General features: G+C 56.5%; 3 protein-coding genes across 6 annotated transcripts in view; 1 reads left to right on the top strand and 2 right to left on the bottom strand.

The window, feature by feature from the left end:
* Nucleotides 1-508, bottom strand: part of TSC2 (TSC complex subunit 2) — a 32356-nt gene extending 31848 nt beyond the window's left edge. The window contains exon 1 of the mRNA XM_014252562.2: nt 315-508. The gene's annotated coding sequence lies outside the window, so the exon portion shown is untranslated. The remainder of the gene's footprint in view (nt 1-314) is intronic.
* Nucleotides 7-5396, top strand: NTHL1 (nth like DNA glycosylase 1). Of its 3 annotated transcripts, none has more exons than XR_001331471.2 (6): nt 7-70; nt 542-780; nt 2444-2614; nt 2953-3112; nt 4178-4324; nt 4934-5396. XR_001331471.2 is itself a non-coding variant. In XM_014252566.2 (6 exons), exons 1-6 carry the CDS (start codon nt 7-9, stop codon nt 5055-5057), a joined length of 864 nt encoding a protein of 287 aa, XP_014108041.2. In that variant the 3' UTR covers nt 5058-5396. The 3 variants fall into 3 exon arrangements, 2 of the variants coding, with proteins under 2 accessions (XP_014108041.2, XP_087920208.1); XM_014252566.2 differs by having other exon boundaries at nt 4219-4324; XM_088064082.1 differs by lacking the exon at nt 4178-4324.
* A 689-nt stretch (nt 5397-6085) lies between these two features.
* NHERF2 (NHERF family PDZ scaffold protein 2) overlaps nt 6086-25423 on the bottom strand; it is a 31268-nt gene continuing 11930 nt past the window's right edge. The window contains exons 3-7 of one of the 2 annotated variants that reach the window (XM_014252563.2): nt 14685-14864; nt 12618-12771; nt 10690-10733; nt 10174-10236; nt 6086-8601 (exon numbers count right to left, since the gene is read on the bottom strand). In XM_014252563.2, coding sequence (XP_014108038.1) covers nt 8443-8601; nt 10174-10236; nt 10690-10733; nt 12618-12771; nt 14685-14864 — 600 coding nt within the window. In that variant the 3' untranslated portion in view covers nt 6086-8442. The remainder of the gene's footprint in view (nt 8602-10173; nt 10237-10689; nt 10734-12617; nt 12772-14684; nt 14865-25423) is intronic. The other variant, XM_005523091.3, reaches the window with a different exon arrangement.

The raw sequence follows: 25423 nt of genomic DNA, 5'->3' as shown, positions 1-25423 counted from the left end.
GCCGCCATGAGCGCGGCCCGGGCCGGGCCCGGAGCGCTGCGGCGGCCCCGCTCGGCCGGGGGGACCGCGGGTACGGACGGGGGATCAGCAATAGGAGACAGGGATCGCGGCTTCCTGGGGGAACGGGGAGAGGGGAGATTGCTGATTGCGGGCAGTACGGGGAGGGAGCATCGGGGCTGTGTCGCACATGGAGCGGCTGGGGCTGCACCGGGGGCCCGGCCTGCTGTGACACGGGCTGGGTGTCCTTGTCACGTCCCTCTCGGAGCTCGGGATGTGGCTGTCCTGGGCTGGGGATGCACCTTCAGCAGCCTCACCTGTGTTGTGTCCCCATCTGTCACCTTTCTGCAGTTTGTCTCCCAGCTCCCTCAGCCCTCCCTCAGCCCGTGCTGGCTGTGCCTGGCGCTGCGCTGTTCGCTTTGGGACTGAGGGCGGGGAGCTCGCCCTGCTCGGGCTCCCCTGGCTGCTCGGTGCTGTCACTGAGCTCTGCGAGCGGTGGAGGCAGCTTTCCTCAAGCCTGGAATGTCCCTGCCATCCCCTGCAGGGATCCAGGGCACGGCGGGCACCCCGAGGCCGAGCAGCAGGAGGAGGAGGAGGAGGAAGAGCCTCGCCATCGCTTATGAAGCGGGACAGGGCGATGGGGCCGAGCCCCGGGGAGAGAGCTGGGAGCCGCCGGCCTGGCGTGAGCAGCTGGAGCGCATCCGGGAGATGAGGAGCAGCAGGGATGCTCCCGTGGATGAGATGGGAGTGCACAAGTGCTACGACATCAGCGCACCTCCGCAGGTACCAGCAATCCCACTGGGATCAGCATTTCCACGGGAACAGCATTCTCAAAGGGACAGCATTCCTCCAGGGAACAGCATTCCCAGAGGGAACAGCATTCCCAGAGGGAACAGCATTCTCAGAGGGAACAGCATTCCCACAGGGAACAGCATTCCCAGAAGGAATAGCATTCCCAGAAGGAATAGCATTCCCACAGGGAACAGCATTCCCAGAAGGAACAGCATTCCCACAGGGAACAGCATTCTCACAGGGAACAGCATCCTGCTGCCAGCTCCAGCAGGCACAGGAAAACACAGCCTCCCTCATGCTCGTGGATCTGTCCCACTTGGGATGTTTCCAGGATAGAAACTGGACTGGGACTCTGGGACCAGTCCCAGAGGATGTGATGGATGTGAGGGGCAGTGCTGCCATCTTCTTTCCCTTAAAAGACTCTGTAGGAGTCCAAGGAAAGTACCCAGCAAGGTGCCTGTGGAATGCAGAGGATTGTGGGGAGCACCCAATGGGCAGACTTGGAGGAGCAGTGGGAGCCACTGGAGTGGGAATGTGGGAATTGTTAGGGTTGGAGGTGACTATGGAGACCAGCTAATCGAACCCCAAGGAACTGGAGTAGCAGGAATCTCTGGAGTGGGAATGTGGGGATCATCCAGAGGCCGGCTCAGAGGAGCAGCGGGACCTGCCGGGGTCTGGAGGACACAGCTGGACAGCCTTGGCACATGGAACGCTGTCCTTCCTGCTGGCATCCTGCCCTGGGCTGGGATCCCTGGGGAGAAGATGAGCTCTGAGCCCAGACCCAGAGAGCTCACATGCTCTCAGCCACGTGGGCTGGCAGCTGTGGGGCCAGGGGACCACAGTGCACCACACAGAAATAGCTTCTCTTCCCTGGGGAAGCGGGCTTGTTGCTTCCAAGAAAAAGTGGATGTTGTAACCCTCAGCTCCTCACACCATTTCTTTGTACCCTGAGATTATCCTGCTTCCATGCACTCAGGGCCTTTCCCTGGTGCACCTGTGGTTTTGTAAACTTTGCAGGAGAGCTGGAGGGAGGATTGTGTCCCATGTTATCCTGGGTCATTTTGGGTTAGTTGCATCATCCTCCTCACTCTGGTGGGATGGAATCACATCTGGGGAGAAAGAATTGGGAAATAGGAGGTGATGGCCTAGATAAACCCTGTGTGGAAGAAGCAGAGGAATTCCTGGGATTTGTCCTTCTTCTCCCAGTCTCTGTCATCCCAGTTCTTTGGATTTGGTTCCCCGAGGAGCTCACTGGAGCCAGACACCCGGTTCCTACTGAAGCCTACTGGGAAAGGGTTGGGATTTTCAAAAGCTGCTTAGAGCAGAAGTTGCATGAAAAATCATTGGGCATTTATACTTGTGCATCCTGTGGGTCTCCTGGGAATGCCATCCTCAGGAAAAGCTTTGTCCAGCCCTTTGTGGTTCAGCACTGGTGTCTTTGGAGTGAGATCCCAGCAGAGCTGCTCCCTGCCCTCTCACAGCTGAGCTTGAAGGTGTTTCTTATCTCCCTTTATTGTATGAAAGGTTATGGATTATTCCTGTTGCACCTCCCAGTCTCTTGGAGGTGGGTAGGGCTTGAAGGGTGGGAGCTCACCGTGCACTGAGGACGGTGCTGGACCCTCCCAGGGTGTCTCAGTGTCCCTTTTGTCCCCAGGTCATGCGCTACCAGGTGCTGCTGGCCCTGATGCTGTCCAGCCAGACCAAGGACCAGGTGACGAGCGCTGCCATGCTGCGCCTGCGCCAGCGCGGCCTCACCGTGGACAGCGTGCTGCAGATGGATGATGAGAGCCTGGGACAGATCATTTATCCCGTGGGATTCTGGAGGGTGAGTGCAGGATCGCCACAGGGACACAGAGGAACCCCCTGTGCCCTTCTTGCGGGGAGCTCTCCCCTGGGATCAGGCTAAAAGCTGGATTTGACACCAACTTTGGCATTTTGTATTGCCAGCAAGATGAGATTCTTGGCTGCAGGATCTGGAGCATGCAGGGAGCTTGGAGCTCCCAGCTCTCAGCATTTTGACTGCAAATAGAAGTCAAGGCTCTGTCTCCTCCACGGCTCCCATGTGTAACACACTCAGGAATGGCTGCTTTTCTGGGCTGTGTGTCTGTTTTCCCTGTGCTGGAGGGCAGCTTGGATTGTGTACCTTTCCCCTTGGTTTTCCAGAACAAGGTGAAGTACATCAAGCAGACCACAGCCATCCTGAAGCAGAAGTACGGGGGTGACATCCCCAGCACTGTGGAGGAGCTGGTGCAGCTGCCAGGAGTTGGGCCCAAAATGGCCCATTTGGCCATGCACATTGCCTGGGACAGCGTGGCTGGGATAGGTAACTTGGACTCTGCTTTTCCCATCCCTCTCCTAAATCCCAATCCATTCCCCAGGCAGAGGGGAAGCGCTGCAGCCCCAGCCCCCAGGAGCCTGGTAACATCCCTTCAGACATCTGCAGAGTATTTGGGTGGGGGAACGATGTGACCCTCAGCCTCTCACTCAGTGAGCTGTAGGATTTAAGCAGCTGCTGTTCCTCCCCAAATTTGACAGCAGAAATTCCCAAGGGAGGTCACTGCCCTGGGGAGCTGGTGCCAGATGGGGCTGGAGCATCACCTGCAGGTCCCCGGGGATAGATTAGCATTCCAAAAGGATGTGCTGCTTGATGGAAGAGCCCTGGGAAAGCCAGGACGAGGTGGGAGCTGGATCCTGCAGCCCCTCTGGTGACCATCAGCTGGACAGGCCGTGGCCCCTGCACTGCATCCAGCAGCTCTTGGGCTCTGCTGTTCTCCTGCTGTGGGGGAGGGAAGTCCAGAGGCAGCCAAACCAGCCAAGTGTTTTCCAAATAATTGTGTGCTCCGTTTTGATTTGGGAGGCAAGGCTTAGTCTTCCTGTTTACAGCAATTTCCTGGGTTTTGCCCAATTAGCCCCAGAGACAGGTTTATCACTGCTGATCTAACAATAATACACTTTGCATTCAGAGCTTTTGAGCTCAAAGCACATTATAAACACTGCTTTAAGCCTCCCAAGCCCTCTCTGCTGGTGGGTATTATGAAATGTGTTTTCCACGTGGGCAGAGGAAGGGGCAGAGATCACAATTTGCGTAACTTCAGCTGAAACTCCGGGAGGATGAGAACGTGGAGAGGGATGGGGGGCCAGGCTGCCCTGTGCCTGCTCCGTGGGGCAGGGGAGCCTTGGGAGAGAGGCTGTCTGGGGCTGTGTGAGCCTGGGGAGAGACACCCACCCCAAATGCTTTTGGCTCCGGGCCTGGGAAGAAAATGTTTGTTCTTGGAGTGAGCAGCCCCTGCCCTGCGCTCCCGCTCCCCCGGCTGCTGCCCGCAGGGGAAGCCTTGCCCTGGGCCTGGTGGCTGTCACAGGCAGCTCTGGCTCTGCTCTCTCCGTTCAGGTGTGCCTGCCCCACCTAAACTCTGGGCTCTCCCTCCCCAGCTGTGGACACCCACGTGCACAGGATCTCAAACAGGCTCAAGTGGGTGAAGAAGGAGACCAAGTACCCCGAGGAGACTCGGGTGGCACTGGAGGAGTGGCTGCCCAGGTGAGCCTCTGCTGGCTGCAGGAGCCATGTCTGCACAAAGTCCTGCTTGGGGCAGTTCCAGGGACTGCATTTTGGCTCCCTCCTCTTTCCAGGGTTGCAGTAGCTGCAGGTGTTTCCCCTGTGCCAGAGCTGCAGCAGCAGCACCTCACCTGCGTGCTGGTTCTGTTGCTGTCAGATGGATCAGTCTCCACCAGCAGAGCTCTTGACCCCTGATTTTTGCCTTACCAAGCTGACCACGACTCAAGCCAGGTGCTTTTCCACACAGGGCCTTGCTGAGCCCGGTGGCCACAGCAGCATCAGCCCAGGGCTGGATCCTGCCCCCACTGGTGATTGATTTTCAGTATTGAACAGCAGCTGACACGTACACAGGGACAGCTCCACACCTGGCACGTGCCCGAGCACAGGCACTGCTCCCCACCCAGCTCAGCAGGAGCAGGAAAGGCTGGGAGGGCTGTTCCTAGCAGGGATCAGGAAGGGCTGGGACTCACCTCCAGGGGAAGCCAGGAGGAACAGGCAGAAGGGGAAAGGGATCCCATTAACACCACAGGCTGTTCCTTACCCCTTCCAAGCAGCTGTGTGGCAGCACTGCTGTTTCTCCTCTCGCTGCAGGGACCTCTGGAAGGAGATCAACTGGCTTCTGGTGGGCTTTGGGCAGCAGACCTGCCTGCCTCTGAACCCTCGCTGCAGCCAGTGCCTCAACCAAGACATCTGCCCAGCTGCCAAGAGACCCTGAGGGACCATCCAGCCTTTGGAGAGCCACCAAGCTGCTTGGGCTGAGTCCTGCTAAAGCTGGGCCTGGCACAGGGCTGGCAGTGTGACTGCAGGGGACAGGAGCCTGCTGCAGCAGCCCCAGGGAGCAGCCACTGGCAATGGCTCAGCTCTCCAGAGGAAAAAGGGGCTTTGAGAGGCAGCAATCCTGCTGGGACAGAGCTGAAGGCTCCAGCCTGGTGAATGGCTGAGCATGTGCCAGCTGTGCCACACTGAGTCACTGGAGAGGAAAGCTTTGTGCTCAGGGACTTGCTGCTGCTTGTAAATACTCGTTTAATAAAGGTGGTGAGGGGTTTTTTTTGCACCCAGGAGCTTTGCTGGCCTTTGTGTGACACTGGCTGAGGGGAGAACGTGGGTGACCTCAGCAAGGCTGAACCGTGGCAGCCTTCCCAGCTCTGGCACACAAGCAGCTGTGCTACCAGCAGGACAAGAGCTGTGCCAGGGGGCATCCAGGGTGGACAGCAGGATTTCCATTTCTTCATGGAAAAGGTTGTTAAACACTGGAAGGGGCTGCCCAGGGAGGTGCTGGAGTTCCCAGCCCTGGAGGTAACACTCGGTGCTCTGGGCTGGGGATGGGACACAGGTTGAACTCGATGATCCTGGAGATCTTTTCCAACCTTGGTGATCCCGGGATTCTGAGGTGCAGCTGAAGCTTTTCCAAGGCAGGAGCAGAGGGAATCACTGCCTGGATGAGTGGATGAGGACCTGGATGAGGGTCCTGGCAGCAGGGCAGGAGCTGAGCCAGTGCCACTGCGTGTTCGTGCCACAAGGGTTACAGCAGCCACCCCCAGGAGCTGACAGAGGGACAGCACCACCCCTGGTTTTGTTCTTCAAAGAAAGGGCAGTGCTGACTTCATTGTGGAGCTTCAAAGGAGTAATTCCAGCTCCTCTTTAAAGAGGCGAGGGAGGAAGCAAAGTTTACAATGTGCTAAAGGGCTGCAGTTCCGCTCTGGGCTCCCTGAGCAGCTGAGGAAGGAGCAGATAAGGGCTGGGTACATGGCAAACCAAGTTTATTACTGACATTACCGTGTACATGGTGGGTTTGCAATGCTGCTGCCAGCCTTAGACTTTATTGATTTCTTTCTTTTCCAAGTTAAATGTACAGGAACTGAATAATTACTACTGAGCTACAAGATGTCAGGAATGCAGTAATGCTTCAACCAGGAGCAGTTTCCACGGACTAAGAGATTAAAATTTTCAATCTTACCAACACGGATTTGCACACCTGATTTCTTTTGATCTACATTCAACACTACACAAGGTTGTTTTTTTTTTCTCTTACTCCCCCCTTTAAGTACAGCAGTCCTGGATGAGAACTGGGGTGTTGTCACCAGGTCTGTGCTCTCTGCCGTGTCCTGGGAACGCTCTGCCCTGCACAGCCCAGCGCTGCCGGGGTTTGGCAACACGGGCACGGGAAGCAACGTGCACACCATGGAAAAGAGCTCCTTCCAAACATTACCCAGAGAGAGAAGACAGTATTTTGGGGGCCAGAAAGAGAGCAGGAATTTGAAGTGGGAGGGGGAAGAGGTGTCTTGTTAATGGCAGAGCCCCGAGGGGAGGCAGCCTCTCCACATCCTCCATCACCCCAGCGCCTGTCTCGTCACCCACAGCCAAACACCTGCACCTGTTCCTCTCCAAAGTCATTATTTTCAACCTGTTCAGCCCATCGACAATCCTAGAAGATAACTTTCCTAAAGAGAACTCATCTCCTTCACCCCTGAGGCTCTCCACACTCTCCTGCCAGCAGCATAAGGCCACGGGCTCCAGCTGCTCCCCAGGGAAGCCAAACACCCTGTGCTGAGCCCCAGCCTGCTGCTGAGGAGAGCAGAGAATGGTATAAGGCACCTTTTAGCTCCAAAATGTGGAAATACCTTAGGAAATCCGTGCAGAGCCGTTCCCACATCCATAGCACACTGACCACGCGAGGGTTTTATCCCAGCAGGACACAGCCACAGCTCTGTGGTCACACCATCCACGGCCAGGGGACTGGGAAAAGTGGCTTTGTACTCCCAGTCCCTTCCCACAGCCAGGCTGGGATTGCTGCTGGGGTGTGGGAGGGAGTGGGACAGCCCCAGCCCCTGCCCTGCTAACTCAGCTCTGCTACCTGGGAGCGCTGCAGCTCAGCTGAGTCACCTTCACTCACACAGCCAAAGGCAACAATAAAGAGCTTACACGGACTTAATCTGTAATGCTTTAAAGATACACTCAATGCCCAGAGTGGGGCTTTGGAGGAGGCCACAGGAAGTCAAAGGTGCTGCCCACTCCATCACACCAGTGCCTGCTCCATCTCCAGCCCCACGGTTTCAGAGGATGTCCTTCCAACGGTGACACTCCCGGCTGGGGCCACCAAATCCCAGCCCAGGTGGGACCTGGACCAGCCCCACTCCCCAGCACCGAGCCTCAGTTAGAGCTGCTCCCTCCTGGAAGCAGATGTTGGGTGATCCCCGCTGCCAGGTCTGTCCAAGGAGTTTTTGTAGCATCTCGTGGTTCTCATCTTCGTGCTCCGTGGGGCAGGACTGGCCCCTCTCCCTCCTCCCCTGCCACATCCACGGCTGCAGGCAGGGAGAGCTGTGCCCTTTGGCTTTGGGGTTTGCTTTTAAACCCCACCCTCTCCCTTCTGCACAGCTGTTTGGGGTGAAAAATGGGCTTTTACTGCCTGGGCAGGAGCTGCTGCTGGGGGGAGGTTCCTAAACTAACTGGAAACACATGGGACTTCAATAAAATAAAAAAAAAAACAAAAAAAACCCAACAAAACAAATACTTTTGCTTCAATAGCAAAGCCAACAAACCATTTCCAGCCACAGTCCATCTTCCCGTGGTGGGAGTAGCTAATGCTGGGCATGGGGAGCTGGGGAGGGGGGTCCTGGCACCCCCACCCTGCAGGGACCCACCACGAGCCGTGAGATGTTTCCACAGGGGCACAGAGCATTCCACAGGGCTCAGCCTGGGACACCCACAAAGCCAAAACACCTCACAGAAAAAGTAAAAAAGAAGTAACAGAAGCCTAAATGATGCAGGTAAGGAACAAGAGTTAAAATTCTTCCAGTCCTTTCTCATAGGAATGGGGGACGGTGGGCAGCTGGAGCCGGGCTCAAGAGCAAGCGAGAAAAGGAGCTTTGGTCACATTTGTCTTATGAGAATCGCTGGTGAGTAACAATAACAATAATAATAACAACAACAATAATAATAAAAAATAAAAATAAAAAGGACTTTAAAATACGCCTCGTAAAAGCAACCAGTGAAGAGCAGAGCACAAAGCATCTCACGTGGACACCGAGGGACAGGGCGTAGGCACCTCAGAAACGTCCGAGCTGGGGCAGAGGAGAGCGGACGGCGGCCACCAGCAGGGCTCAGAAATTGCTGAAAATCTCCCGTTTCTTGTTCCAGTCCATCTGCGGCGCTCGCTTCTTCACACGCTTGGCCCTCACCTTCTCCTTGGCCTCGGCGGCCGTGGGGCTCAGGCTCAGCCCGCTCTCCTCAAACGGGTCCTTCTTGTCCGTGTCTCCGTCCTGCGTGGGAAGGGAGGGAGTGTCAGCCTTCCCACGCCCTCACACGGAACCCCCGAGGGTGGAAAACCCTCTGGGATCATCGATTCCCACCTCGTCACCAGCACTGAGTGCCACATCCAGCCATTCCTCCAACACCTCCCAGTGCATAACAAGCCCACCAAGGATTTCCTCCAGCTTGCACAACAAGCAAATGCTCAGGGATGGGTTTTTTAGGAGCAGAAAGTCAAAGCTCCTTCCCTGTGCTGTGCCTGTGGAGTTCATTTGTTTTGTGGGGGTGTTTCCCCTGCCTGAACAATGTGTGACTGCTCAGCTGGAAGTGGAAAAGCAGGAACTGGGGAGGTGCTGCCCACTGCACTCGTGTCAGCCGTGGGTAAAGCCAGCACGGAGATCTTTGGTTTCAGGGAAACATTTCAGAGCTCTCCTGCTGCCCCACCACACGTGCCCAGCTCTGAAACAGAGCACAGACCCTGCTGATAACGGTGGGCAGAGCCTTCCATCAGCACTGAGATAACAGCAGGGCTGAACTAAACCAAACTGAGCCCAGGAAACCCCCCCAGGGACCCCTGAGCAGCCCAGGAGAGCTCCAGCACAGCCCACCTTCCCAACCCAGGGACTCTGACTGGTGCAGTGACCACGGGAGAGCCCCCAGGACACAGCCTGGCTTTCCCAGGGCAGAGCCATTGGATCAGGACATGCATTATTCAGCTCCTCAGGGGGGAACTGGCAGATTGCAGGCGCTTGGCCACAGCTGGTGCCCGAGTGAGGGTGCTCAGAGAGGCCGTGTGAGCACTTGGTGCTGTCACATTCCTGCTCCCAAATGTCCTAGGGCAGGGGACAGCATGGCAGAGACCCCACAGGGCACCTGCATGGAGACTTTGCTCTATTTACAGCAAAGCCTTGTGCTAAAGGTAAATTTTTGAGCACTTTGTGAATCCCCAACTTCTTAGTGCAAATCCCCACTTCTTATTTTAAGAGGAGAAAAACCTGCTAAGCCATTAATGCCTGAGAATACTGATCTATGCCCTGTGTTGACTTTTGGTTGCCACTTCACCTTGCCCAACAAGTTTTGAACCTTTCCAGTGTTGAGCCATACCACAGAAACCCCTTCAGCCTGTCACCAAAAACAACCCCTCCCCTCCTTTAAACACTGTGATAAATTCACTGTGCTCCAAATTTAAAAAAAAAATAATAAATAAATTAAAATTGGCTTTTTTTTTCAATTTTAGCCTGCCCTGGTGCTACTGGCAGCACTTGAGCCTCACAGCTCTGCTCCTCACAGATCCCCAGCCTTGCTGTAGCTAATCAGTGTAATTACACCTCAGATCCCAAACCCTGCAGCCATCCCTTCAGCTCCCACCTCCCAAATTACCCAAGCAGGAATCACTGCCCAAGGAGGTGCCAGTGAACACCCACAGTGCAAGGGATGAGAGAAAAGCCTGGATTTTGGTTGCTGGGTGGGTACAAGTGAACCTTGTCTGGGAGATAAAATAAAACTGATTGATAGAGAGCAGCACTGTGAGGCAGGATTGCACTCAGGGTGCAAAAGGGACAGGGAGCCTTTGGGGTTTTTACCTCAGATTCCTTCCCAGGACTCTGCAGGTCGCTGTGAGATGAAGATGTGGATCCTCCATTCAGCTGGAGGAAAGGAAAACATCAGTTTGCTTTGTGCCAGAGTAAAAAACACAACAAATCCCTGGATCCAGCAATGCTGGGCTGCTCCAGGGATGGAACAGAGCTGAAGGGATGGATGGTCCTGCTGCAGGAGCTCCCCTGCATCCCCTGCTGCTCTCCCACACCCCAGGCAGGGCCCTGGCACCTCCTGCCACAGCTGGGGCACTGCCACCTTCTCCTCTCTCCCAGGGATTAAATGGGGCTGAAATTGGCCTTGATCAACCTCTAAATTGAAGTTGTGGTGGGGAGTAATTAAAGCAGGAGGCAGCAGTAAAGCTGAGCTAAATGAGCCTTGGGGACTTGAGCATCCAGGCTCACCTGGCACAGGGAAAGAGGTTTCCAGGGAAAGAGCCTGATCCCTCCTGCTCACTCCAACACATCCCCCCAGGCTGTCCCCAGGGGCAGGTGAGGACTCACCTGAGTCTGTGCAGATCCATTTGTCATGGGCTGGGGCACCACACCTGGACACACAGAGAAAACACCCAGTGAGTCCCCTCAGCTGGGATTGCTGCCTCAGCTCCCAGGAGAGCATCCCTCAGCAGCATCACCTGCCATCCCACACCTTCCTCCTCCCCTGCCCACCCCAACCAGCTCATCCTGGCTCTTGACTTTGTGCTGTGCTGTTTCCCTCTCCCTGTGCCCTTCTAGAACCACATCCTTGCCAAATCCCCTGATTTCACTCCATTTCACCCTTTTGATCAGAGGAAAACACCTGCCAGGAAAAGGACCAAGTAACCTCCTTCTACAGGCACTATCTGCTGCACACTCCCATTTTTTTTTTGACCGTTAGCTTGTTTTCAGAAGTTCTTTCATCAAAAATCTTAAAAGTCAACTCAAAAATCTTCATCAAAATCAGCATCATGGTGTTGTCACAACAGTGTCTGGCACATAACTGGCTCCCCAGGCCCTCTGGAATTTTTCTTTTTGCTCACTTCCAATGATTTACTCTAACAATAACCCACACAATGGCAATTTTTATGCATTTAAGCTGCCAGTCACCACGATCAAGTCATTGCCCCAGGCATTACCATGTCTCACTGTTCCAGACTAACAGATGTGTTAATTGGGACAGGATTAATAACTGAATGATGTCAAGCATGGACGCTTTCCCTAGGGACTGACTGGGGGCTGCATCATTGCAGACTGCAGGCATTTCTGGGGCAAAGCAGAAAAATACACCTAAATCGTGATTTTGAGACTGTGCTGGTGCAAAAACCTCCTTAAATATTGTTTTGCAGTGAATGTTGGACTCGTGTTTAGAGTAGGATAAGCTCTGAGCAAAGGGCATCACAAGAGTCAGCTCACACAGAAGGGATGTTTATGTCTCTGGTATCGTAGCTGGCTAAATTTTAAATTACTGAAATGAAAAACAAGCTTCAGATGGCAAGGAATAGAAAAGTGGGACTGAAACAAATTTGCCACATCAAGAAAAACTTAATCTAAAAGCCACTCAAGCTTGAGGTGCCCAGGATGAGCTGCAAGGCTTGGAAAGTGTCAGTCTGAGGTGCAAGAGCAGAATTTACCAGAGCCCTCTGGCACCAAGGCAGGTGCCAGGCAGACCCAACTCCTGCTCCCTGGTGAATGCAGCACCCAGCCACGCTGCCAGGAACAAGGGCTCCTTTATGGCAGTGCCAGCAGCCAGCCCCAGCTCCTCCTCGGAGCATCTGACACCCTGTGGCTCCCCAGCATTGTCTGACCCATTTCTGGGGACAAATCTGCCCATTGAGCATCCCAGGAATCAGATAAGGAGCAGCTGTGCTGGGAACAGAGCTGCCCATTGAGCTGGGGACAGGCCAGGCTGGGAGCTGTGTCCCCAGCCAGCGTGGGGCAGGTTGGGGAGTGGATGAGCAGCTTTCCCTGCCAGGTTTCGGTGGCCAGGGAAACATTTCCTGCAGCGGGCATGCCGTGATCAGGCAGCGTGGAGCCCTTCCCTCTGCACGTGGAGTCTGCAGCTGCCCACAGGCTCCTTCACTGGAGCAAGGAGCAATCAGGGAATCAGAGAATCGTGGTGTGATTCAGGTTGGAAGGGACCTTAAAGCCCATCCAGTCCCCCCACGGGCAGGGACACCTTCCACCAGAACAGGCTGCTCCTGTTCAACCTGGCTTTGAAGGCTCCCCCCAAATCCCACCACACCTCAGACCCTTGGTGGCAGCGAGTTCCTGAGCTGATTATTCACCCTGTAAAAGCAACAAAGTGTTTTTTTGGCTGGGTGAGGGTGCATTCTCACTATTTATAAATAGCTGGGTGGTGCTCAGGAAACTACTGAGGGATGAGACAGGAGGGAAACGTGACTCTCCCGAGATCCCACCCGTAGCACAGGGTCTCCTCCCTGGGAAGGTCTCACCTTTGGTGTGCTCCTCCGTGGGGGTCACCCCCAGCTTCTTGAAGTACTCGTCTGTCTCGGGGTCCACCACCAGGAGCCTGGCTTCGCTCTCCCTGGATTTGATGTGGGACACCACCTCCGAGTGCCGCAGGCCCTCCACGTTTATCCCGTTCACCTGCAGAAGCGCGGCATCAGAACCCAAACCTGCGCCCAGAGAGGCTGCTCCTGGCTCCCAGAGCCCCCTCTCTCCCTAAGGAGTGGGATTTTCCTTTTATCATTCCTGTTGGGATGATAGGAAGGCTACAGGTGTTTTCCTTCCCCCTGTCCAGCCAACCACAGCCTCCTGGAACCCCCCAGAGCATCCTCCGTGTTCCCTCACGCCTCTGCCCACATCCCAAACACATCCCTGGGGAATCACAGACCCCAAGGCTCCCACCAAACCCCTGCCCGTGTCAAACCCAGCCTTCCCCTTGGAAGGTGTCCTGTGGTGCCATCCTTCATCCCTCTGCCGTGGAAAAGGGTGGATTTTTGTGTCCCTGATGGGCGAGTCCCTGTGCCTGGTGCACGGATTCATCTCTCCCTGCCCTGCCTACAGGGAATGTGATCCTGGCTCCCGATTGTTCCCCGCAGTGAGGGGACAATGGTGACTCAGGACATTGTTCAGAGGCAATGAATCACCCTTTGTCCCACCGGGAAGGGCTCCCCTGCACCACCCAGTGCTCGTCCTCATCCAAAGGCACCCTGAGCTCCAAACTCCGGGATCCCCTTTGAGGGGAACCAGGCTCTTCCTGCTCCTCAGGGCTGGGATGAAAAGAAACCCCTCGCAGGTTCCGCACCTCCTTCCAGGTGCTGCCAGCTCACAGCCCCGCTCCATCCCTGTCCTGCCACTTCAGCTCACCCCAACCCACGCCCAGGGCATGGCTGAGCCCAGGGCTGCTCTCCCCACACCCTGGCACAGGCCTGGGGGGCATCAAATATTTATCCCAGCCCCAAAGAGCAGGCAGGGAGGGGATCGGGTTTCTGAGCTCGCCAGCTCACCCCGAGCTGCTTTGTGTGTGCCAGGCCCTGGGCCAAGCCCATAAATAAATAACTCGACCCCTGGATGTGACACCACCCAGCCACTGCCACCCGTGCCCCGCGCCCGGCCCCGGCCCCACGCTGCTCCCAGCATTAAACTTTCAGCTGCTGGGAAGAGGCAGCAGCTCCCACTGGCTGGGGAACAATTATTCATGGGCCTGGAAAGCAGGAGAGTGCTCTGGTCTGGGATTTTCCCAGCTCACACTCTTCCAGGGGTGCAAATCCCACTCCTGCTCTGAGCCGGGAGCGAGGGTCACGGCTCGGTCCCTATGGGGTGGTTTTGGGGTTCAACCTCCCGGGGAACAGCCCAAGCAGGGGATATCCATGTGTTCCCACAGGGAAAGGGGTGATGGCAGGGATGTCAGTCCCTGCCTGTCCCTCTGCCCTGACAGGCAGCTCTGGATGGGGAACCTCCTTCTCCAGGAAAAACACAACCCTCAAGCCAAAGAGAGCGCAATTCCCAGCCCCACCCCAACTTTTTGGCCCCATCTTGGTCAGAAAGTGTTGTCCAGCACCTGGTACCCAGCAAGATGCCCCCAAGAACACTTTCCCCCCACCTTTCATAATTTTCTGTCTTAAAATCTCTGCAGAGACTCTTCCCCTATTTTTTCCAAGCATTCCCTGGCAGGGCATCAGCTCAGCAGGGCAGCACCAACCTGGTGGCCTTACACCCACAGGTGTAACCTGTGGCACCCCCCTGGTGCCAGCCAGAGCCAGCACAGCACCTTGGGGACAGGGGTGGCCTTGGCAGTGCTGGGGGAACGGCTGGACTCACTAGTCTTGGAGGGCTTTTCCAGCCTAAACAATGCCAAGTTTCTCCTGTGTGATTGTACCCAGACTCCAGAGCTCACAAACGCCCACTCGGCAGGAGAGGAAAGAGCACAAAGCCAGAGCAGCCCCATCAGGCCTCCGAATTAGAGGAATACAGGGGGGATCAGACGGGAGAGGTGAGGGGATGGGGGTTGTTTTGGCTTCCCCAGGGTCCCAGCCCTGCTGCTGTGCCCCCGTTACCTCCACCAGGCGGTCCTGGGGCCGCAGCCCCGCCCGGGAAGCCGGCGAGTCGGGATCCACCGAGCGGATGAACTGCCCCGGCCGGGATTTCTCGCTGTGCAGGTTGAAGCCGTAGCCATTGGGGCCTTTCTTCAGGTGGCAGAGACGTGGGCACAGCTCCTTCTGTCCGTTTAAATCCTGCTTCATGGAGAAGAGGGTGGGGGACACGAGGCACGGGGGTTAATTGTTGCCTTTGGGGTGGCTCTCGGGCAGATGTGACCGTAAATAAAGCCCCGAGGAAGCGCCGTATCTGCCCCCCGTCCTCGGCGTGGGGACGGGTTGACAAATGGATTTCCTCTCATTGAGTCTATTTTCGAAACCCAATTGTCCAAAACCACTCCAGAAAAATGAAAACAAAACAAAAAATGCATTTCCTTCACCAGGAGTGGCTCAGATTCATCCACCCACAGGCCGGGACCCCCCCACCAAGCCCCAGCCCCGGGCAGGGAGGAACCAAGGCCCAGTTGTGCTTTGCCCAGGCTTACCCAGACCTGGGATTAACCTCAGGCAGGTATTTAAGGCAGTGCCACACCCTTGGTGACACCGGCATCACCCACTGGTGCCATCCCCTCCCATCGAGGATGATGAACATCCAAGAGCTCCCTGCAGCTCGGGAAGGCTGAGCTTGGCAGGATGAACAGCACAGGGGCACGTGAGGAGTTGAGTGCTTCCCCTCATGCCATGGAAAATGCTTTAAGGCTCCTTGGGGCGGCCAGGGAGCGACAAATCCCGGTTTTCTCCAGGTTTTCAGGACCCACTGCATTCCCTGGGATGCTGCTCCTGCCAGCAGCTCTCGTGCCAGGCGGCTCCAGCTTGGCACCTCGGAGATTCAGGGTGTTCATTTTCACCCACAGCTTAAGGAAAACATCCCCCCTGGATGAGTTTTACCCTTCCCTTGGCAGGAGCACCACTGCTCCCTGCCTGCCCACAGAGAGGATTTGTCTGGGATCACATTCCCAGGGAAATCTCTTACAGCCTTCCCCTCCAAATTAAAAATCCAGGCAGCAATTTCCTCCTCCTTCCTCTCTTGGCCGAAAGGCACCATGAAACACCAAAGCTCCCAACTCCTTCAGCCCCTCACAGAGGCATTTTACAGAGGAGAACAAAATGGGGACACACAGAGGGATCACCACTGGGGATCCCTGTGCTGGGGGATGGAATTTGAATCAGATAGAATAGATGAATTCTATAGATGAATTCACAGAATTCCAGATGGGTTGGAACCTTAAAAACCTCCCTGTTCCAGTCCCCTGCCATGGCAGGGACACCTCCCACAGCCCCAGGCTGTTCCAAGCTCCATCCAACCTGGCCTTGGACACTTCCAGGGATCCAGGGGCAGCCACAGCTGCTCTGGGCAATTTTGGCTGCGGCTGCAGTGCCCAGGGGGGACAGACAGGGATCAGGGCTCAGCACCAGCCTGACCAGCCCAATCCCAGCCTCCAGGAAGAAACAGGGAAGCAAAATGCTTTACACACAGAATGGTTCAGGTGGGAAGGAACCACTGAAGGTCAAGCAGAATTCCCCAGAGCCCATCACTCAGGGCTGTGTCTCCTCTGGCACAGGAGGGGCACCTTAACCACCAAATCCCTCAAAAGCTGCTCACACACAAGGGTCAGCACCAGCAGTGCCCATCACAGGCATCGGGGCACACTCAAAACTGCTGCACACTGCTCCTGAATTTTAGAGATCCCCTTAGCAAATGGGATTTTTATTAAAAACCAGCTCATGGTGTTGACATTTCAATCCCAGATTCTGTTCTTAAAGGGAAAAAAAGTGATCAGTGAACAACCCAAACCAGGATGGGGCTGCCAAGCCCCTCCTCTACCTGCTGCGCACACCCAGGGCAGCCCTGCACCCCCATCCTCTCTCTCTGCACTTTTTATTTGGATTTAACCCTGCTGCACTTTTCCCATGGCCCCGGAGCAGACGGTTCACCCTATCTGCAAACATTTCCAGCCTGCCTTGGAGTTCTTCAAAACTGAACAAAACAGGAAATGATTCAACCGGCCCAGGAGGGTCGGACTCGAGTGACCTTAAAGGACACACGGGGCTCTGTGTGACAGGACAAGGGGAGCACGTCTGGGGTCACCAAAATCCATCTGGGATCACCAAAATCCATCTGGGATCACCTCTTCGGGTTTAAAAAGGACCTTTCAAAACCATTTTCCTCCTGGCTCCATTTTTCCAGGCTCAGAGCTCCTGCAGCAGTGGGAGAAATCACTGAGAACCACCCAAAAATCTGTGCTGGAGGTGCAGCGTGGGGATCCCCTGGGGACACAGGGTCAGTCCCTCCTCCTCCTCCTCCTCCTCCTCCTCCTCCTCCTCCAGGGCATCCCCTGGGATCAGCAGTGAAATCAAATTACTCACTGCACAAACCAGACAGGGAAAAGCTTTGCTGCAGGATCCCTTTGGCTGTGAGGGCGCTGACTTGTGCCATGACCTACGTGGGCTTGTGCTGCTTTCACTGCAGAATCTTGAACTCAAGGCCCTTAACTGGAATGAATTCAAGACATTTATTTTTAAATATATGCATATTAAAAAAAAATAATCCCAATCCAGCATCTGTTCTAGGCAAAAATCCTCGGGGAAAACTGCTTATCCCCCCGCAGAGATGATCCAGGGCTTTTGCTGGGCTCTTAAACCTCCCAGCTAACGCAATCCTTGGCTGCTGGAAAAAACAGGTCTTGGAGCTGAGCTCTGCAAAGCCCCTGTCTGGGATTAAGCAGAGGCTGACACTCCCCTCGCTCCCCCCAAGAAACAGAGCCGCTGCCTCTCCTGCCAGCTGCACTCGTTATTTTCTTTTTGACCCGTGCCAGCGTTTCCCTGGTTGTGTTCTGGGAAGATATTTCCTAAGCTCCCGGGGGAATTTGGCCTTTGTGAAACCCAAGCCGTGCCACAGAAACGTTCCCTGGAACAGCAGAAGTTATCTGGGCTTCCCAGGAGCTGCCTGCAGAAGCGCTCCGGAGGAGGCTGCGCCGCCTCTCACACGCCAAGAGCCTGGAAACCACTTTGGATTAAGTTACATTCACGTGGATGCTGTAAAGCAACAAAATTCAACTCATTTTTTTTGTCTTAAAAAGCCAAAAGTTGCCCACACACACCAAAGTAAAAATTTTGCAAAATGAAGCTTTTTTTTTTTTTTTTTTTTTCCCCCAGGAATCCAGGCACTGATTTTATGAGCTGGATTAAGCAGGGCACGCTCCATCCCTGTCTGTACCATCCCCAGGAATGTCTGTGCAGATAATAAATGCTGCCTGGACCATTAACTGCACCCTGGAGCTGCAGCTTGGGGCAAACCAGCAGCATTTTCCAAGGAAAAAGGTTTCGGAAGTGCAGCTCAAGCTGGTCCATTTAAAAATGCACAAACAAGACATTAAATAACAATGAAATGCTTTCAGTAAAATTAAAAAAAAAACCTGATTGGGTGTTGCCAGCTCTCACAATCTCATGGCAACTCTTTGCAGCATCTGATTTTTTATTTCCCTTAGAGTTTCCAGCGCTGCTGATGGGAACTGGGGTCCCTCAGGGACACCCTTTGGTTCATGGGGGTCACCTGGGGTCACCCTGTGGCTCATTGGGGTGTTCCAGAGACAAGGCCCAGCTCCCTGGGGCTCCCCAGAGATGCCCCTTGGCCCATGGGGTGCCCCAGCACTGGCTCTGGGTCACCCCATGCAGGTCCCTGCAGTGACCAGGGCCTTTCCCATTGCCCACACCTGGGGCTGCTGGCACAGATGGCACCAGCTCTGATTAACCAGCGGTTTCCACACCATTAATTAGCAGGTGGAAGCCTCCATGAAAGCAGAACCCACTCCCAGAAGCATCAAAAGGAACCAAACTCCCCTCCTGGGTTTTGGGGGGCAGCAGAGCAGCCCCAGAGCTCCGTTACCAGCCAAACCCACCTGCCCCTATTAAGCCCCAGCTCAACAGCACGAGGCCACCGGTGCCAGAGACCCTCCTGCTGTCACTGCTGCCCCAGCCCAGGACAGGGATGTCCCCTGCTCCCCACAGGAGTGTCCCAAAGGACACTGACTCACAAAACCAACCTGCACCTTCACACCACCTCCCAGCCTGACCCTGAGCAGGAACAGGGATAAAAAAAGGGCATTTCAAAACCAGCCCAGAAAGCTGCAGGGACACCCAAGGCCTCTCCATACCCAGGACTGTCCCCAGCCCCTCTGCCCCACAAACTCCTGCCCACAACAGGCCAAAGCGCCCTGACAGCCACGGTGTAGGGCTTTATTCCAGGAATAAAACACCCCTGCCAGCGTGGACACCTGCTCTCCTGGTCCTTCAGGAGAGGGAGAGGAGGGAGAGGAGCACACAGACACAGCTACTCTAGAGGCCATCGGTACCATCCGCCCTGGCATCCCGGTGGCTCCCGGCTCAACGCGGCTCCTGCAGCGCCCGATGGCACCGAGCTCACCCCAAACCTCCTCCCAGGCTGATGGCAAGGGCAGGGTGTCCCAGGGGGTGTCCCAGGGGGTGTCCCAGGGGGTGTCCCACGATGGGAGCAGGAGCTCCAGCCCCTCTCGTGCCCCGGAATGGGGATTTGCTGGAGCTCCACCAAGCTCATCTCCTGGGTGTGCTGCTCATAATCACCGGGATCAGGGCTCGGCCCTAATCGCCTCAGTCCTGCCTGGGACCACCTCACCCTGCTCCCAACAGCAGCCCAGACCCCCGTGCCCACCCCAGGGGCTTTGCCAAACAGGCTCCAGTCGCCCCTGCTGGGAATTGCTGGATGCACTCCAGGCTCCAGATCACCCAGGACAGGTCAAACCTTTCCATCCCTGCTTGGCAGAGCTGGAGAAAACCCAGGCAGGAGCATTCCTGCCTAATTTGCATTGTTAACATACTTCAAGTCAGCTTGCCATGGTGTTTCCTCTCCTTTCCCATGTGGTTTCTGTCAGAAAATGGCTCCTGTGCACCCTCCAAAACAAACCTCAGAGGCAGAACCCACCAGGGCTGGGGGACACCACGCTCCTGTCCTGCCCTGGGGACACCCTGGGACATGGAGATGTCCTGAGGGGACAGAGAACACTGCTCAGAGCCTTGGGGTCCATTCCCACTGTTGTGTCCCCAGCTGGGACTCCTCCAGCCCCTGCCCACAGCAGGGGATGCAGGGGAGGGGATGCACAGCCACATTCAGGGGTTGTGCAGCAGAAATGCAGGATCCTGACCCAAATCCAAACCCCAGCAGGGAGAGGAGCAAGGGGCAACAGTGGGAACCTGCAAAGAGCCAAGGAGGGGCAGGAAAGGGGCCCAGGGGCCACTGCACCACCAGAACAAGGGACCCATTTACACCCCCTGCCAGGGCACCCTGCCTTGGCAGTACTGGTTATACTGGGAGCTGAGCCGAGCCTCGGGCAAGCTTTAATTGCCACTATTATTACCACAGCTTTGTTGGAAGCTCAAAGGCTGCTGCCTGTGCACGGATTTAGGGATGCGCTTAACTTTAAGCAGATTTTTGTCACCGCTCCGGAAAGGGGAGAGGTGAAACCTCGCTGTCTTCCACGCTGCAGAGATGAGGAAGGCTGGGAGAAGCAGGAGCCCCCAGCAGTGCCCACAGCCCCGCTTGCCATGAGAAGCAGGAGGCTTTGGGATGGTGCCAGGGCTGGAGCGGGATCGCTGTGCCAGGATCCTGCTCCCTTCCCCCAGAAATGACTCAAGTTTTCCCATTAAAGCAGCACCAGAACGGGGGCTGTTGTAGCCCTGCACCCCCCAGGGCCAGGGGACCTCGGTGACACTTGGAGGGGGGGACAGCAAATGCCAAAGGAGCCTCCAAACCCACCCGGAGAGTGGGACTGCACCCTGGGGAGAGGACACGGCAGCTCTCCCCCCATCCCCAGGGCTGGAAAAGCAGAGCAAGGATGCTCCTGGGGGCTTCCCAAGCCCTGGCTGGTGCTCAGCTCCATGCTGGGATGCTGCAGCCCCCTGCACGCCGCTGGGAGGGCTCGGGGCTCATTGCCCCCCTCCCTGCTGGCCGCACACGCCTCCCCTGCCCCATCCCCGGCTGGAGGCAGCCAGCACCCGCTCCAGCTCCAGATGTTGGTGAAATGCTATAAATAACAGAGGGGGAAGGGATTCGGGGCTGGTGGGACGCCAGCCTCACCAAACACAAGCAGATGTTCCTCCAGAGCTGGGACTGGGCAGGAAAGCGGCGGCTCCAGCATCCAGAGATCCCCCGAGGGCAGATTCCACCAGCCAGGAATAAATCCTTGGGCAGGAACAGCAAACTCCAATTCCCACCCGCCCCATTCCCGAGGTGTTTCAGCTCAATGGGCAAAAGAGGAAAAGCCTCACATCCCTCCTCCAACACAGACCTGACATCCCAGAGCCACTCAGTGAACGCTCCTTCTTCCCAACACCTCCCGCATCCACAGCTCAGCAGGACAAAATCCCAGATGTTCTCAGTCACTGCCGAGTGCCCCTGGTTGTCCCCACCCCGGAGAAAAGGATGGGCTCAAAAGCAGCTGAGCTGCCACCAAAAAGCTTCTGGCAGAGGCTGTGACCACCCTAAAATCAGCAAAAGTTTTAAGTTACCTTAAAACCCCCCAGGAGGAGAGCGGGGTGCTGCAGGCTCCTGATGGTGACAGCACAAACTGTGCCTCCCCTCGGTGTCACAGCCCCTTGTCACCTGCCTGCCCCCAACCCTGTCCTGGGCTGCTGTAGCTTATTGAAATATCTTGCATTACTCGAATTACTCCAATTATTTAAATTGCTCCAGCTGGGTTAGATAGAAGCATTAAAAAAATAAATCAGTATTTATTTTAAAGGCAGCAGACACTGAGGTTTGTGCTGTTCCCCCAGCACCCCCTGCCAAGCTGGGGGGCTGCACCAGCACACACCCAGTGCCCTTTGGATGCATCCCTCCCTCCCTCTGGATGCATCCCACCACTTTCTCTGCCAGCAGGCAGCACAAAGGCAGCGGGTGAGGATGGCAGTGAGTGATTCCAATTAGCAATGGAACACGTCCAGCCACGGCTCCTCGGCAGGACCCACGGCCAAGCTGCAGCTGATAGGGTAATTTGGATATTTCTGGGATTTTTCTGATGACAGTCCCTGTGAGGAGGAGGATCAGCCAATGCCATGGAAAACCTGGATTTGCAGCACAGCTCCCTCCAGCCCCGGAGGGGAAGGATGATGCCCAGAGTGATGCCCTCAGCAGGGTCCTGCTGGCCCCAGGGACACTCATCCTGAGCCCTGCAGCCCTTTTGGACACAGCTGAGGTGCCAGGGTGGTGTAAAAGTAATCACAAAAGATTAACGAGGCCCTTCACCATCCCATGGCACCATGGCAGCAGCAAGAAGAGGTTTGTACCTTCCCCGTGCCCTGCACAGAAGTGTCCAGCTCATCCCCAAGCCTGCTCCTTGCCAGCTGCTGTGGGATGCAGAGCAGTGCCAGCACCCTGGCACCACAGGCAACCAGAGGGTTGTTATCCCAAAAAAAGTGCCAGGCAGGAGAAAACAAGAGCAGGAAGGACGTGGAGGGTGGGGAGGCCGTGGGATGGCACCGCTCCCACCCCGGCACCGGGAAAAGCACTTCCCACCAGGGCTTCACCTCCAGCAAAGCTCCTGCCAAGGAAATGGGAGCTCGACCTCCTCCACGGCTGCCCCGAGGCGCGGGGTAAGCCGGGATTTGCCCCTCTCCGACATCCCCGAGGCATTACAGAAATCCCCGAGCACAAAGGGGCCTCTCAGGATGGGGCTGCACCGGGCCGCGGCCTGCTCGGCTCCCCTGGGGACAGGCCAGGCCAGGGTCCCCGACGGGCTGTGGGGACACCAGCTCCGTCCAGCCCCTCCAGCTGATCCCCCCAGCCCTTCCCTGGCAGCCCCACAGCAGGGGAATTTCTCAGCCACAAGAAGCAGCATTTTTCCCCTGTTTGCTGGCGTTGGAGCAGACTCAGACAGCGAAGGCACCCACGCTCTCCCCCCGGGCAGGGCTGGAGCCAGCAACAGCAGCACAGGCTTGGCTGGAGCAGGGAGCAGCTGGCCCGGCCAGGGAGAGAGGGAGGGAGGATGGAGGAGAGCGAAACCGCCACGTGCACGTGTTTTCATGGACAGAGAGGCAACTTTTCCAGCAGGATCTGCCAAGGCAACGCACAGCCGGGATACCGGAGAGCTCCTCTGCCCCACAGGGATCAGCTCCAGGATGATGTGGGGCAGCAGTGTGAGTCCTGGCAGGCTGGGATTTGTCCAAGAGGAGAAACATGGAATCTCCATTCTGGATTGAAAGGGATCTCAGCAGATCCAGAGGGATCTGTTTTCCGCTGAGTGGGAGGGAAAAGAGCATCGGTCACTGAGCATGGCTCGAGCTGCTGGAACAGGGAAAAGTCCTTCCCACACCACCATGAACCCCCAGGCGAGAGGAGGGATTGCTCTGGACAATGGGAAGGCAGAGTGAGACACTGGGAATAAACTTCCCCCCAAGCCCACAGCATTCCTTCCCTCCACAGGGGCTCGTGTCCCACACTCCCACCCCAAACCAGAGAGCTGCCACCCCCAAAGCACATCCCAAACGGAGCCTCCTGCGCAGGGCAGAGCCCCGGGCACGGCTCCCACACCAGCTCAGCATCGCTTCCAGCCGGGGCCGTGCCGGAGCCCGGCACCTCCAGGCTCTGCCCGGCCGCCCTTCGGCCTCCCCAGCTGCTTTTGGAAGCCAAGCCTTGAGCAATCACCAAACATTGGTTGAAGCTGGCCCCATTCCCTGCCTTCAGTGACCCCGGGTCAGCAGCTGGAATCCAGTCCTGCAGCTTTGCGCTCCCACGGCGCTCGCCTGGCAGCGCGGCCTCGGAAAAGCCTGGAGGTGGAGGGGGCTCTGTGATGCACCAGGCACTGCAGGGAGCACCTCCCACCCCCGAGAGCACCCCGGGACAGGGAGAGGTCTTGGGAAAGGAAAGGTATTTTCCCAAGGACTGAGGCTGCTCAGGCTCTGCACTCCTGCTTTTCCCCGTGCCAGGGCTGTGGGACCGGGGTCACCAGGGTAGGACCATACAGAGCCCAACAGGGCCAGCAGCAACTGCTCAAACCCACCAAGACCTGCCCTGAGAGATTTTAGGGACAGGGGGCAACCCCAGTGCCCTGCAGAAAGCCAGCTGTCAGTCAAGGCATCTCATCCAGAACAGGGACTGTTCTGAAAAGCCAGCAAGGACACAAATCCTGCTCCCCTCCACGAGCCCCCAAACCCCCACCCCAGAGGAGGAGCTCATGGGTGCTACACTCAGCCTTGCAGAGCCCAATAAAACACACACAGGGTGGGAAGGAAGGCACAAGCCATCCTGCTGCCCCTTTGGGGCTGGTTTTCTCCTCCTGCTCTGCCACCCAGCCCACCTGGGAGCGAGGGGTGCGCTGGACACAGGGCAGGGGGACAGATCTGCACCCCCCAGCCCGGCCCCTGCCCAGGAAGGGGGAGAACAGGCGCTGCTCTGTGAGTGCTGGGCCCAGGGAAGTTCAATAGTTTACTCCCAATATTTGTCTTGGCCGGGCAGCCCAGCTCGCTGGAGGAAATGGGGCAGGGGGAGGGCTCCAAACATCCTCTGCATTCCTTGTAACGAGAGCAAAGCCAGCGCCGGGGCACCCGCGCTCGGGGTCACCCAATGTGAAGCCTTTTGTGTTTAGAAATCCTGCAATAAAACATCCAGGGGTGCAATTTTCCAGAAAGCAGCAGTGGGCTGAGAAGCCTCAGCCCCAGCCCCCAGCTTGACATGTAAACTACTCTCTTCTCCCAAAAAGCCCCAAGTCACAGCTTCTGCACAAAATCTGCTGACCTGGGCACAGCTCCCAAAGCCTCCAGTTCTGCTGGGGTTCCTCTTGACCTCCCCCTCCAAAACTCAACCCTGCTGTCACTGCCCCCGTTGCACAACGCTGGCACCAGCTCCATCCCACCACACTGCTGGGAAACACGGGATCAAAGCGAGACCTGGTGCAACCAGGGACCATCAGGGCTCCTTGTGGAGCTCCAAAAATGACATTTTTTAAACCAAGCTCCTGAAAAACGAGGGGTTCACAGACGATGCCCCTTGCCAGGGAGCTGGGTTTATCTCCAGCTGAGCGGGCTGGGGGAGATAAGGGGGCTGGGGCGGCCCTCGGAGCCACGGCAGGATCTCCTGCGATAACCCCGGAGCCAGAGCCGGCTGCTCCTGCTGATAAACCCGGGCTGAAGGGGGTGACAGTGCCAGTCCTGGGGCTCTGGGCACGCTGCCATCCGTGCCTCTGGTGAGGGGAACACAGAGCCCCGAGAAAGAGGGAACAGCCCCAGAATGGTGCTCACAAAACCAAAAGAGGGATTTGGGTGCCCAGCACAACCCTCCAGCCGCTCCAAGGGGACTTTTATCCCCACATTCCAGGACGATCCAGGGTCTCCCACATCCCTGTGGCTCAGCCCCCTGAGGCCAGTGCAGCCCAGCTGCCAGACAAGAGCAGGGAACTCTTCCAGGCAAAGCAGCTACTCACCCGCTTAGAACTAATTAGGGCTTGTCTTAATTAAATCCTGCTAACCATGAACAACCCCAAGGCCAGAATTAGCTGATTTACCTGGGATGGCCTCTGGCTGCTGCTCTGGTAGGAAGGAGCCAGCCCTGTGCTGGACACAGCGAGGCAGGAGCTGCCAGGGATTGGGAAGAGTCGCTGGAGACCTTCCCCAGGGCACAGCATCTGTCCCCAGGGAGTGCCAGCTGAGCCAGGTGGCAGGGCCACATTCCCAAG

The sequence above is a fragment of the Pseudopodoces humilis genome, chromosome 18, assembly GCF_049639895.1.
Source record: "Pseudopodoces humilis isolate 2021_Gansu_Grassland_sample_001 chromosome 18, ASM4963989v1, whole genome shotgun sequence".
Taxonomy (NCBI): Eukaryota; Metazoa; Chordata; class Aves; order Passeriformes; family Paridae; genus Pseudopodoces; species Pseudopodoces humilis.
Note: the sequence above shows the minus strand (reverse complement) of the source record. Positions and strands in the feature narration are given on the sequence as shown.

What these genes read in the sequence shown, in the direction of transcription:
- NTHL1 (XM_014252566.2), top strand. Translation starts at nt 7, where the DNA reads ATGAGCGCGGCCCGGGCCGGGCCCGGAGCGCTGCGGCGGCCCCGCTCG. An exon ending in CTCGGCCGGGGGGACCGCGG is followed by an intron (nt 71 to 541) that starts GTACGGACGGGG and finishes CATCCCCTGCAG; the next exon opens with GGATCCAGGGCACGGCGGGC. An exon ending in ATCCCGTGGGATTCTGGAGG is followed by an intron (nt 2,615 to 2,952) that starts GTGAGTGCAGGA and finishes TTGGTTTTCCAG; the next exon opens with AACAAGGTGAAGTACATCAA.